Source organism: Corvus cornix, chromosome 12, assembly GCF_000738735.6.
Source record: "Corvus cornix cornix isolate S_Up_H32 chromosome 12, ASM73873v5, whole genome shotgun sequence".
Taxonomy (NCBI): domain Eukaryota; kingdom Metazoa; phylum Chordata; class Aves; order Passeriformes; family Corvidae; genus Corvus; species Corvus cornix.
Window position 1 is genome coordinate 16,260,571 of NC_046342.1, and position 14,009 is coordinate 16,274,579.

The following is a 14,009-nucleotide window of genomic DNA, read 5'->3' on the forward strand; positions in this document are numbered from 1 at the left end:
CTGAAATAAGTTTAATGTTTATATGCTAGGCTCACCTGTACACAGAATTCATTTAGGTGAGTCTTTTTCAGATCGAAATAAAATAATACAGGAAAGAAACTTATTGGAGACAGCGAGGGATTGTTTCCACAATGGAACATGTGATAAAACATGATACACTCATTGCTCCTACTGTGGAACTGCAAAGTGCTTGCTGGTTTGGGGATTTGAATGCAACAGGGCAAGGATTAATGACCTCACCTTTCAAAAAATGAAAAATATTTTAAATTGCTTGAGAAGCTTAGAATCAAATAAGAACTAAAAAGAAGAAATTTAGTTGTGCTGTTTCCCATACTATTGCATGCTGAAGTTAATAATTATATACAGTTAATAATTATGTGGATTTAATAGCAACAGTAATAGAATAATCAAAAATAGATAATAAGTGTGTGGAGCCAAGTGAAGGGCAGTTCCGAGCTGAGGAGACAAGTTCTGTGCGGCATGGCTGCCATTACTTTCCTTTTTGCTTTTCCTGAAGCAAGAACCGTTGTTTTCCAACTTTATTGCTAAGAAAGGTGTTGAATTTTTCACCCTTTTTTTTTGTTCATGTCGTAGGAACAGTTAGTGTAGCTGGAAAATCCGCTGTTTTTAACAGGTCACTTAAGTTATCCCTTGAGTGTTGTGGTGATGTGTGTGCACGTGCCACAGAAGGATGTAGCCTTAGTTTGGGTGAGCAGAGGCTCTGACTCCTGCCTGTGTCACGTCCCGAGCAGGCAGCAATGCCATAAGCATGCTGTTCCTCAGGTTCAGCTCCCGTGGGATACGTGTGCAGACGTAGGAGAAGGTATGTTGGATTTCAGCAGTCTGTTGTCCTCAAACACCTTGCTGAGTCAGGGCCTCCGTGGGAAACGTTCCCATTGTGGAAGTCACTCTGGGAAGTGTGGGAAGAGATGCTCCACAGGTGCAGAGGTGAAGCTCAGTCCCAGCGATGTGTTTTGGCATCCAGAGGCCCTTCTTGCTCCTTGGAATGGGGGTAATAATTGGTGTGACAAATATCCGTCAGGCTTCCTGTGCAGATATTTCACAGGCTGAAACGTTGTGATTGAATTATTTTAATTCTAATTACTTCATTCACATGCACAGCATGTATTTTTCCTACAGAGTCGGAAGCAAGAGCGTTGGCTAAGGAGAGGCAAAAGAAAGACAATCACAACTTGAGTAAGTTTTGGTTCCTCACATTTTGCACTGATTCTTGGAATGATTTTGGGCATTAAGTGTTCAAGTACTGATGTTTTAAATCTGAATGAGGTACTGCACATAGTATGAAGCACTAGATCATTGTGTTATGCCCACAGATCAAATACCTCAAATTCTTATGAAATGTGTGCTTAAATCTGCTATTGAATTTTAATTCTATTTTAATTTTTTTTTCAATAAACCAAGTGGTTGTTATCAATGGAATTGCTGTGTGCAATATGTGGCCCAATTGCTTTTAACAAATCCACCTTGCACGATTTTGCTCTTTTAATTTTAATTTGGTTTTGTATTAGATATGTGGTCAATTTGTGACTTTAAACAACAGTGTGGGTCCTGAGTGTGGCAATTTTATAAACTTCATTTTTTGAAAGGAATTTGCATTTCCAAGTTGGAAAAAAAAAGCATTTTAAAATAATGATCATCTTATGACTTAAAGGATCCATAACTTATCTTTTTATACATTATAGTAGTAGAAAATAGAAACTGTTTCGTGCCTTGAGCCGCTCAGAAGCCTTTTCCATAGCTTGAAAAGGTAATGCAGGAAAATTGGTATTTAAATTTGACTTTTGGATCCTCAAAGTGTTGCACATGGAAGAGTACTTTAAAAAAGACACTGTGCCTTTTATCCCTTTTTCTGTCTTGGGATTTCCTTGAGCGTCCAAGTATTTGTCTCTGAATTTATCTGTGATGCTTTTCGCTAGAAAAATGTTTGCTTCTCAGTCATCCTGAATTTTAGTCTTAGTTTTAAACACTCTGATTTCTGCAGTCCCAAAATTTACAGTATAGACAGGACTTCTGTCTTAGTGTGTCTATGTGTAGGAGAGCAAAATAAATTATCACTGGATTTTAAGCTTCAGGCAGACATTTCAATGGTGCTTAAAGAAATCTTTGATGAAACACTTAATAAGTTGTAATTAAGTGTGAATATTGCTTGTAACATTCATGCTGTTTTTCCTAAAGTTGAACGAAGAAGAAGATTTAATATTAATGACCGTATAAAAGAACTGGGCACCTTGATACCCAAGTCAAATGATCCGTAAGTATAACATGCCCAGGAAGAGTGTGGGAGGGAGGAGGTAAAAAAATCCTAGGGAAGAACCAGAACTTACAAAAAACCCCCCAAATTTCAATGTTTTCTTCTTGCTCTGAGGGCTCTGTGACTGTAGAAATGCTGTTACATTTTTTGAAGATTTTTTGGGGGGGTCCATTTTTCCCCTTTTGGAACCTGCTTGTGTTTGTATTAATTCGATGATTTTTGTCTCAAGTTGGGTTTGGTGCTGGGAGTGACTGACTGCCATACCAGAGGCAGAGTTGTGGGGATGGGAACCCTTGTACTGGTCTGGCTGCTTAGATGGTTGCATGTCTTGCTAAATGATTCTTTTAATTAATTAGATGTTACAGCTTGACAAGACAGAACTGGTCCATCTTTCAGTGAAAATGGAAGGCAGTTTCTCTGGGAAGCCATCACATTCCCATTCCCTCCAAGGGAAAAAAAAGAAGGAAAATAAAGAGTGTAACTGTGTGCCTGTTGTTTGCCAGTGTTCGTTGTAATTTCCCAGATGTTCTTTATGATAATTCTACACTGATTTTACTGCTTTTAGCTTGTATTTGCACTTTCCCAATGGTGACTTGGTAGCAAGGAACCTTCTTGCTCTGGAGTTTGAAAGTCCACTTAAATCTGCATCAATGCCCTGTGATGCTTTTGGGGAGATTTTCCAGTGTTTTGAGGCAGTTGCTCGTGGAGCAACTTTACAGCTACTTTGCAGAGAGGCTCTGCAGCCTCCTCCAAGGCCAGCAAGACAATATCTCTCAGTATCAACCTACAGGACAGGTGGATCTTTGCTCTGACAGTCTGCAGTAAGATTTTTTTTTTGCTTATTTAGAGAAAGTAAGATGATGTGAGGAGATGGTGATGCAGCAGCCTCTCTTTGTGAAGCAAATGCGCTAACCAAGGGCTGTGCTCCAGCCCCCTCTAGTGCACTGCAAATGCCTTCTGTATCCACAAACTTGGAATAAATAGTAGCTGGGTGTCACGTCTAGAGAAGGTGCAATCACAGGTACAGGTGTGAAGGGAGCAGCTATGAAACAGAGCCTTACCTTGTCCTTTTGTGTTGATCCCAAAGGGATATGCGCTGGAACAAGGGAACGATCCTGAAGGCGTCGGTGGATTACATCCGCAAGCTGCAGAGGGAACAGCAGCGCACCAAGGAGCTGGAGAACAGGCAGAAGAAGCTGGAACATGCCAACAGGCACCTGCTGCTCAGAATACAGGTTTGCTGAGAAACGTGCTGCAAATGCTCTTGGTGTTGCAGCGTGTGATTGCAAATAGTGGTGACTTGTGGGGTGTGGGTTAGAAGGAAGCAGCGTTTAAATTAACGGTGGCCAGTGCTGAGATGCCTGCAGAGATTTTTCCAGAAAGAGCCAAAGATATCTTAGTTTAAAAAAAAGGTAAAATAGAATCATAACACCCCAGTAAAAGCACTTAAGAGTGGTCTGTTTTTGTTCTACCAGGCCCAAACCATACCATAAAAAAGATTTTATATGGTGATACATTCTTCTGTTTGCCAGGGCTAAGGAACTGGGACTTCACATATCACATATTTGTTGATAGTCAGGAAATTAGGTTCAGCTGTTTGGGAGTCTTCCCTTCTCCTTGAAGTCTGTAGGACTGTACAACAGTTCTCTTCAGCACTGAAAAGCAGTAGGTGGCATGAATATGTTTTCTCCGTGGGTTGTTGCCTTGTTAAATTCACCCAGGTTCCCAATGTTCTGAGCTACATAGAAATTTAAGGGTGAAAACTCCATTTCTCCAATGAATTCCTTTGTCTTCACCTCAAGCTGGATGGGAAACCTTAACCCTGAAGCCTACACAGGTTTTTTTTCTGGATAGCCACCCCTCTCCATAGAAGGGTAATTAAAGAACTGTGCCAGAACTGGGTGTAAGAACACCTAACATGGAGACAGTGATATCCCAGATATCCTTGTGTTGCTGCTGCCCTGCAGCACAAACAGCTGAGCTCTGCATGCAGCTGTGGCCTGCCAGGAGACCTCTCAACAGCCCAGCTAATCCACCAGGGAGATAATGAAGCTGCAAATACCTGAGAGTCAAGTGTGGAAGTAAACAGCTTTAAAATAGAACAGGCCGGGTTGAGCCTCAGCACAGTTTTGTACTTAGTTGAGCAATCTGCTGCTAGAATGAGATGATAAAAACACACAGCTCTTCTGCAGAGTGACACCAAGCAGTGGTGTTTCAAAGCTAGGTGAGATCACTTTTTAAACATCTTTTATCTTGCTTTGTATTGCATCTGCTCTGGCTCCTTCAATCAAAATACCATAAAACCCAGATCTTTGAGTAACAGGCAATACATCTGGCAGCAAATAACCTCAAGTGTGTGTATTTTCCCTTTCTGTGTTGATTCTGATTAAGCATGGAATAAGGAACTCCTGATTCTGGCATGTTAGCTCATGGAAGAAGTGCTTGCTCATTCCACCTTCTCCTCTGATCTTGCAGTGTGCCATTACAAGCTTGTTTTAGCCTGGAAATGATGGAAGAGGGTATTAATCAACCTCAGTGAGAGGAATATCCAGAAACAGCACAATCACAACAGAGATCGTGATTGCCTAATATAATGGAGAAGTAGAAGCAAAACATCTCTTTTACTGATGTATTTGTGAGAGGGCATTTAAATGAATTCTTCTATTATCTGTCTTCAGTCAAGTACATCTGTATGATTAAATGTGAAGGTGGGATTTAAACTTTCCATGGAGATATGAAGAATCCTGGCTCTGTGTGAAGTCTGAAGCCTTCCTGTGACTTCCTTGTACTTTTTCTGCACAGGAATAGTGTTGTTGCTCAGTTTTGATTGACCTCTTCCAGCTCTGCCAGACTTGAAGAGTGAGAAATGTCCCCTCCTGTGTCAGTGGGGATTGGCAAGGATCATGTAGACATGCTGTGCCTTCACATACGACTTTTTAAAAAGTACTAAACACATGCTTCTGCTATTTCGTTTTTTCCCCCTATTTTTAAATGTTTTCCTCACTCTACCTGATGCCAAACCTGCCTGTCCTGGCACTGGTTTGGGAAGAAGCCTGAGGGGATCATGTCTGTGCTGCGAGGTGCTGGGTTTTGGCTCCTGGTATAGGTGCTGAGGAGGAGTGTGAAGGGCCTGTGTGGGGTGGTGTTCACCCACCTTTGGAGAAAATCTGCAGGGCTGGAGTGTGCAAGGTACAAGCACTTGTCACTATGGGAAAGGGAGGAAATGTGTACAGGAGAAGGAAACTGGAAGCTGCAAGACGAGCATAAGATGAGGGATTTTACTTCCAGATTTTCTTTTCATTTGCTCTTTATTCTCCCTCACAGGAACTTGAGATGCAAGCCCGGGCACATGGACTGTCCCTTGTCCCATCTACAGGCCTTTGCTCCCCTGACATGGTCAACAGGGTCATCAAACAGGAGCCTGTGCTGGACAACTGCACCCAAGACATGATGTCACACCACACAGACCTGTCCTGCACCACCACCCTGGACCTCACTGACGGCACCATCACCTTCAGTGACAACCTGGGAAACGTGACTGAACCAGCTGGCACTTACAGTGTTCCTGCCAAAATGGGATCCAAACTGGAAGATATCCTGATGGACGATACCCTCTCCCCCGTGGGAGTGACTGACCCACTACTCTCCTCCGTGTCTCCTGGGGCGTCAAAGACGAGTAGCAGGCGGAGCAGCGTGAGCATGGAGGACACTGACCATGCTTGTTAGCATCTGTTGGCACACCTTTCATAAACTGCTTTGGTTCGTGATCAGTAGATGAAAATAATTTACCTTTTGTAGAATTTTTTGATTTTTTTTTCTTCCCCCTTGTGCTTCATCAGTGTGTGTGCGTGTGTGTATATATTATATATATAGGATTTTTTTTAGAATTTTTGTGAAGAAACTTGTATATTCTATTTTAAACTACCAATGCCTCCAAAATATTGTACAGCATATGTACAGAATCTGTGAACTGGATTCGCCAAGAACTTTGAACTGGTCAAATCTACTCAAAGCAATAGAATTACAGATGAAGAGTCTGTTTCTACTGGGGGGGAGGGGGCAATTGTAGGATTGTAAATGCAACCTATTTACTTGGAAACAAAATGTAAAGTTAATGAATGTAAAGAAACAACAACAACAAAAAGTCCAATTTGTAATTGTATTAATTGAATAGTGCTGCCTTAAAGATACAGTGTCCCTCAAATGTTGGTCTTACATGACAAGTGTTTAGGAAAATACCCACCCGACTTCACTCAGAAAACAAACTAAACCCAAGTGTTAAGACATCCTGATTGTGTTGATTGTGATATAAAATGCTGTTGCTGAAACTGCAGGGAGATGTGAGTGTCTCAGAGTGTAAATTTTACTCTGAGCTGATTTGGGTTTTCCTTTTGATCATGGTTCAAGTTTTTCCTCTTAAATTTTTATTTTGTTTCGTAACACACATGGATGGCTTTGCCAATGGCAAACCAAGCAGGAGCACTGTAAGTTGGGATACACTCTTTGGACAAAAAAAAAAGATGCATATTATCAGCTGGGCACATTATGTTGTACATATCTAATTGGCTTTATTTTTTTTAAATTGCATTGTACAGTTTCTTTTGATTTGCATGGATTCCTTAGTTATACTCAACTTTTTGTTTTAAATTTATTTGTATTTCATTTGTAAGATTTTTGCCTCTTAATATTGCAGCGATTTTTTGACATTTTTAAAACTCATTGGAAGTTTTCTGCGTTCTTTGTAAACACTTGAAAGGAAGCTTTTATGCAGGGTTCTGTGTTTTAAGAGAGATTTTGAGAATATTTTGTATATTACAGTCTCACTTTGAAAATGTTTTTAAACGCATTTAAGGTAGAGTAAAAATTTAGATTAGGTAATAAAACAACTCTGTAGAGAAACTGAACTTACATATTTATTTTTAGTGATACAGAAAAAAAGTAGTAATATGCTTGGAAACATAACTATGTAGTTAATATACCCGTTAGAGCAATTTGTGTTCTATTTCAGCACTGGGGCTGATGTAAGAGAAAAAAAAAACAACAAAAAAAAAAAAGAGTAAATTACTGTATCTGCAAATAACTGTTACTTGATAACAATGTTATTAATTTTTAACATGCAACCATGTTGTAAAAGTAGTTCGGTGCATTATCTACTCAAGTGTAGTCCTATGCAATAACGGTAGTTTTCCTTGTATTATATCCAGCCTAGGTGTTCCATGGAGGTGACAGGTGGTGTTCCGAGCTAGACGGAGGGAATGGAATTCTCCACAGCAGCCTACAGCTGCCTGGCAGGCGTAGCTCGTTCAGAATGAAGTGCCTTAAACTCTAGTTGTAGTCTTCCTCGACTAGCACTGACTGAAGTGTGGCGTAGACAGAGCTTTAGGGTGGTGGTGTATAGGGCGCTGAGGTGTAGCATGGTGCCTACATGTAGAAAACCAGAGCTTCCCGTTCTCCTTTGTGCTACACTGGAAATTACATAGGATGAGTGCAACGGTGAGTAACTTGAGTGCCAGTTTGGCCGGCTTTCCAAGGAAACCTTGGGCTCAGCAGATAGTGTTCAGAAACCAAATGTGAACTGGGTAGGATGGGGTGGCCAGGGGGTAGTGATGGGAGTTCCCACGGTGCAGCTTGCTGAGCCCTCTCCTGGCCATTTCCCCGGGGGAAGGCTTCCTGGTGTTCCCTGCCTGGCACTGCTGCTCCTGGTGTGCCCAGCCTGGCACCGCTGCTCCCAGCACAGGGGGCTCAGTGTCAGCAGGGCTGCAGTGGCAGCTGTGGAACTCGGGGTCTGTGTTCCTGTCACTCTTCCCGTGGCTGTGTCCGGCCCTCGCTTCCCGCTTGAGCCGCCAGCAATGTGTTAGCGTTGATGCAACCACCGGGTTGTGGCTTTTTTTCTTTCTTTTATAGTTTTTGAAGGAGGAGCTGGAGTTGGGTTGTAATGATACCTCTCCCCCCCACCCCAGACAGCTTTTGGGAATATGTCTTTCCTAGGATAGAGAAGCTCTGGCCCAGGCAGGACCCAGGAGGCTGCAGGATGTGCTGTGGTCACCGTGGTCCTGTGGCAGAGAATGCTCCCAGCAAGGCAGCTGTGCCATAGCTCCGAGTCGAGTATGGGGGTGCAGGCTTCTGGTGCTGCTGTTTGGCTGGGGTGACAGGTAGGAAAATCAGGGCTGTAGAAAATGTTTGAGCTGTAACATGGGGCTGTGTTGCCCTTCCTCAGAAAATGGGACAGCTCTGCAGCATTGGTACAACAAATCGGGGTGTGCATGCTGGAGTGTAGTAACTGAGAACCACTGAATGTATTGAGTGAGGCTTTTGGTTTGGTGCCTGCCCTGGGCGTTCAGAAATTCAACTCCAGACTGTGGTATATGAATATTTTTCAAGCTTATGTGAAACCACTGGTACTCACTGACAGCCATGACTTCTGATTTTTTTGCTACATGCTGTGTGGAGGTGAGTTAGGATTCAAGGCCAACCATTCCATCAAGAGCTGGATTCCTTGGCAGAAGTCTCTGTGGCCACAGCAGCTGTGCTGTGTGCTTCTATACCTTGTATTTTCTGGGATAACAGAACCTGGCCATGCCCTGCTCACTCTTCCCCCCATGTTTCCTTAGGTTACAGCCCTCCTCTGAGTGTGCCCACCCTTGAAATGGTGACACTGCAGTGGGGACGCTTCCAGGAGACACAGACCCCAGTGGGTGCTAATGGGGGGGTGCTTTTGCCCGTTTGAGCACTGTGGAGGGTGTGGCTGTGACATTTTGCAGGGGTTGGTGGCAGAGGACAGACAGCAGTCACAGGCAGGGTTTGGCATGGGCTCAGTGGAGTGAGATGGACGGAAGGTGTTGCCCGCTCTGGTGATGGTGACTTGTGTGATGCTGGGCAGCAGTGGCTTCCCTGAGCAGGTGGGTGGGGAACTGACCAATTCTCACTTTGCCAAAGCCATGCAACAGGCAGGGACATGCAGAGTACCATGAAGTTCTTCCTTACTGCTTTTGGCCTATAAAGCAATATTTAACTCTTACAACCTGTAAAAGCAAAAAGAAGGTACATAAGGAAAGCACAAAGCACAAAATAATGCACTTACATTTATGTTGTTTGATATAAAATGCACTGGGGGGGAAGCTGATGTTGATAATAGTATAAATACCTATATTTCTTGAAAAAGTGACATTAATTACTGCCTCTTGCTATGATGCTTGGTACTGTAATGTTGATATTCATCTGCTGTTGACTGCAGCAATAATTTGTGTATGGTCCATAGCACTGTAAATTATGGATCAATATTAATGTATCCAATGAAATAATTTGAACTGTTGTTCTTGATAGATGGATTAAAGCATTTGGTTTTTCACATACATCTGTGTAAGTCACTCGTTTTCCATGTGAGTGGATCTTGTTTTCCTGTGTGTTTGAAGTCCCTGCAGTGCTTCCGTGTCTGTGACTTGGCCATGGATGTGTCCATGTCCCTGACCTGGTGTTGGTTGGCATCCTTGGTTCCACCAGAGCTGTCCAGTTGTGTTTGTGTGGCAGTCACACGGGAGAATGAAGCCAGACCCCACCTGGGCTTTGCAAATACACCCCAAGGTAGAAAGACCCAGGGCTTATGGTCCAGAGTAAGGAATAAAACAGCTGGATGTGGAAAAATGTCATTGCCTTTGTCCCCTCCCATGGGCTCTTGTCATTTGCCTGCCTCCCTCCCTCCCTGTCCTTGCAGCCCATCAGCTGCCCTGTGAGGTCATGGGCTCTGTGAGGCCTCAGGGTACCTGCCCCCTTTGCCCTGCTCTCACTCCTGCAGGGTCACCTGTCCCCAGCAGTCCTGCACAGGAGCACCTCACCCCCTTCTCCAGCTGACCTGTGCATGGCAGGATCCCCGTCCTCTCTCTGCCCACTCCTCCCAAACCTCCTCTCACCCAACATGCAAACAGCTGCTCCTGGCTTCTGCTGGTGAGGAACCAGCTGTGGTCTTGTTGTGTCTTCCCATCTTCATTATTTCTCTCTGTCTCTGTGCTCTCATCCCTTCTGGTCTTGTTCTTCAACAGCCTTTTGCTTCCTGTGCTCACAGCATTGAGTTCCCGCTCTCTGTGGACCTTGCTGCAGCAGCATTGGGGGTTACTGAGTGTTATCTCAGGGGGCTTGAGCCCTGAGTACAAACAGAAGTATTGAATTTGACCTGTGACTTGAAAGTCTGATACCTATTTGGAGTAGAAAATACCTAATTCAGTTGAATTAAATATTACTAGCTCAATTTAAAAACCAACCCAACAAAAAATGCCTGACTCTACTAGGACTACAGCTGAACAGCCCCACTCCCTCTTTGTAGAAAATACTTGAGTAAAAGCTCATGAGTGTTTCCAGCAGGTTTTGTAATGTAATTTCTTTAGAAGTTAAGCATAATATTAGAATGTAGAAGTACTGCATTAAAAAGTCTATTTATCAGCAGCCTAGGATATAATTTCTATTTTAAGTTTGAGTTCTTAGATGTATTTTGACTTTGCTTTTGTTGGTCAGTTGTTTTTCTTGTGGTCAGCTTGGAGTGAATTTCTTGCTGTGGGTGGCAGCACCTAAAAGTTTTGTCTGTGTTGGAGAACCCAGAAGGAGCAGAACACCCATGATGGGGGTATTGGCTGTAGGCAGTAGCTCTGTGACAGTAAAGAGTTGGTGGCAGCTCTGCTTAGAATCTTTTCCAGTTGTGCTGGACAAGCCTGAAAAATTCAGTGCAGGGTAAGAAAGTGGATATTAAAAGTAAGTCCAGCTGTGCCCGGTGTGGTCTGTTTTGCTGGGAAGCCCCGTGGCCGGGCTGGGGGACGCTGCAGGGCTCGGCTGTGTGGCATGGTGGCACAGCAGGACACTGCCACTGTGTCACCTCGTTGTGCTTTCCTTCCCAGGAGACCTGGGAGCCCGGCAGCTCCCGATGCCGGGAGGCAGGTGGTGATTGCTCTCCCTCGCTGGGCTCAGCAGTGCTGCTACTTTTGCTCTCACATCTGGGAGTGGTCCCAGCACTGAAAGTTGTCCTACACTCTTGCTCCATCTCCTTTGACATACACTTCTTTAAAATTGCAGGGGAATGGCTTGAAAAAGTGTTCCTGACTTATTAAAACCAACGAGGCTTTACAGGATGCTGGCTCACAGATCAATGCGTGTGCTCTGAGCAACGCTGTTGTCTTTGCCTGTGACCTGAGGTTCACCCTTCCTTGAAACTGCTCCTTTTCCAGCTCAGTTTTTGGGAGTGAATCTCTTAACAGGAGCTGTGCTCTGGAACCATAGAGGGAAGCGATAGTTCATGTGACAGACCCTTTTGTGTTAGTGCTGTCCAAGAGCTGTGCAAGGCAAGAAGAAGGCTTGCTGTGGTCAGCAGGAAGGACCAGGGCACAAAAATATTTATATGCAAAGTATCTAAATATTGATTGTTCTCTAATATGTATATAAATGTCACCATGGGGGTGATGTACCTATTGTGGAAGCTGCCTCAAGGCAGGGTTTGGTGGATGGGGCACGCGGTTCTGGGGGCTCTGGTCTTGCTCAAACGCTTTGCCTGCTCTCTTGCTGTTCAGCAGTGCCTCTCCAGAGCTCCCTGCTCCCGCTGGCTTTCCTCCTGTGTGCCTGTGACAGCAGCAGGAGTTAGACTTGAATTAAAAGAGTGGGGAACAGCACACTCTTGTGGGGCTGTGTCCTTCCCAGCACAGACCCGGCACCATCTCCCCGTGGTGCCCGGCACGGCCCAGCAAACCCATCCTGCTCCAAGGCGAGTTGAGATTTAATTAAGTCGTTTGTAGATTGTTTTCTCTGAGTGCAGCGTGTAATTCACACCAGAGGTGTCGGCTCCAGAGGGGCAGGCACAGAGCAGGGGAGCAGGCGCTGTGTTTTATGAGGAACGGGGCAGTTGCTGTTTCTTTAGCCACTTTAAATACGTTTAGTCAAAATCTTTTAATGTCTTCAAGACCTCTGGCCTTGTAAAATGATTCCCATTTTACACTGAGTACACTGAATGCTACTGTTCACAGGGCATGACTAATTACTGCTTAGATATTCCTTTATCAATTCCAGAACCACTGAATCATAGACTGGTTTGGGTTGGAAGGGACTTTATTAATATTTCTCTTCTTTTTTCCCTGCTGAAAAGCAGTTTATAGAGCAGGTTGTTGCAAAAGAAATTACTTCAGCACTTGTAAATAATAAAATAATTTCTTATTCTCTGACCACTAAAGTAGTTTTATTCAAACAAATCCATGAAGAACCTGCACTGCAAGGACCCAGCTGGGACTTTCCGCTTTTCTCTTTGGAGCAATGCGTCATGAGAGACTAAGCAAAGATTTTAGGTCTAATATAATAGTTCTGTTTGAAAAAGCAGGAACGAAATCAAAGCTGAATAAATGGAAAAGAATTAAATTCATGCTAGACATAAAAAAAAAAATGCACCTCAAACAATGAGGGGTATTTTAAAAAGTCACTGTTTTATTAATAATACTTTCCACCCCTTTCCCTTGATCTTTTGATGACAAGCCTGGCAGAGGCACTTTTTATCAGACACTGAAGCAATTTTGCTGCTGTCATGTGCCTTTCTTGATACACACATATTAGTCACACAGCCGTTTTATGTTCTGTAGCATATTTTAGTATATAATTAAAAATGTGCCTGTCTGCTACCAAGCAACCAAGCTCGTCAGGGGCTGATTGTGTTCTGTCACCCACAGCTTGAAGGGAGGGCAAAAAATAATAATAATCATGTGTTCACTTTTCAGTCCTAATTGTGCAGCCGCTCCTTGGATATATTGTCACAGACACAACCACTGGCTTCTGGAGGCAGAGGCAAAACCAGCATGGGGGAATAGCTGGCAGGTGACCCACAGCCAGGTCACTGTCACCAGTAACACACTGGTGCTGGATGCTGGGCTTTTAATGTGCATGTGTGGTTTTGTGACTCTGTTTAGTTCAGTTCACCTGGACTCTGCTAAGCTGCACCTTGGCTTTCCCTGGAAATGGAGTGCTAAATGCCTTTGGGCTCCTGAGAGTCTCTCTGTGGACATTTAAAACAAGCAACTCAAGTTGATGTTGGTATTGTACCTCCTCCTCACAGGTAGATGGGAATAAGACACTGTGCTGCAGGACACCAACTGTTGGGCAGATGATAATCCTTGTTGTGCTTCATTCATTTCTAGGTTATCTGGTGTGAAAAATGGCCCACACAGCTGCTGGAGAGGAGGAGGACCATTTGTGTGTGAGTGTGCCCAGGTGATCACTGTAAGCACATTAAATGACTCTCAGCACCTTTGCCCTTCAGACTGCTGTCCTTAGGGCTCTCTCATGCTCTTAAAGAGCTGGGGTCACAGGATGTTTCTGGCTAGAAGAGACCACAGTGGGTCATCTGGTCCAACCTCCCTGCTCGAGCAGGGTCATCCCAGAGCACAGGGCACAGGATTGTGTCCAGACAGTCCTGGAATATCCCCAGTGAGGGGATTCCACACCCTCTCTGGACAGTCTGTTCAAGTGCTCAGTCACTGCACAACAAAGTTCGTCCTTAAGTTCAGGTGGAACTTTCTGTGCATCAGTTTCTGCCTCTGTCCTCTTGTCCTGTTGCTGGGCACCGCTGAGCAGAGCCTGGTCCATCCTCTGACCCTCCCTTCAGACACTCATGGGCCCTCACCTGCTCTCCTGTTGCACTGTCCCCGTTAGTTCTAGCAAAGCTGGTGGTGCTGGTGGATCCCTGAGAGAAGCAGTGATACTCTCCCCACACAGTAGCTAC

General features: G+C 44.2%; 1 protein-coding gene across 1 annotated transcript in view; it reads left to right on the forward strand.

The window, feature by feature from the left end:
- The window catches only part of MITF (melanocyte inducing transcription factor), a 101,293-nt gene extending 91,669 nt beyond the window's left edge, over window positions 1–9,624 (forward strand). Inside the window, 4 exon segments of the mRNA XM_039558834.1 lie at window positions 1,141–1,197; window positions 2,197–2,272; window positions 3,360–3,507; window positions 5,597–9,624. Of these exon segments, the coding sequence (XP_039414768.1) occupies window positions 1,141–1,197; window positions 2,197–2,272; window positions 3,360–3,507; window positions 5,597–5,998 (683 nt within the window). The 3' untranslated portion in view covers window positions 5,999–9,624.
- The last annotated feature ends 4,385 nt before the right edge of the window (window positions 9,625–14,009 follow it).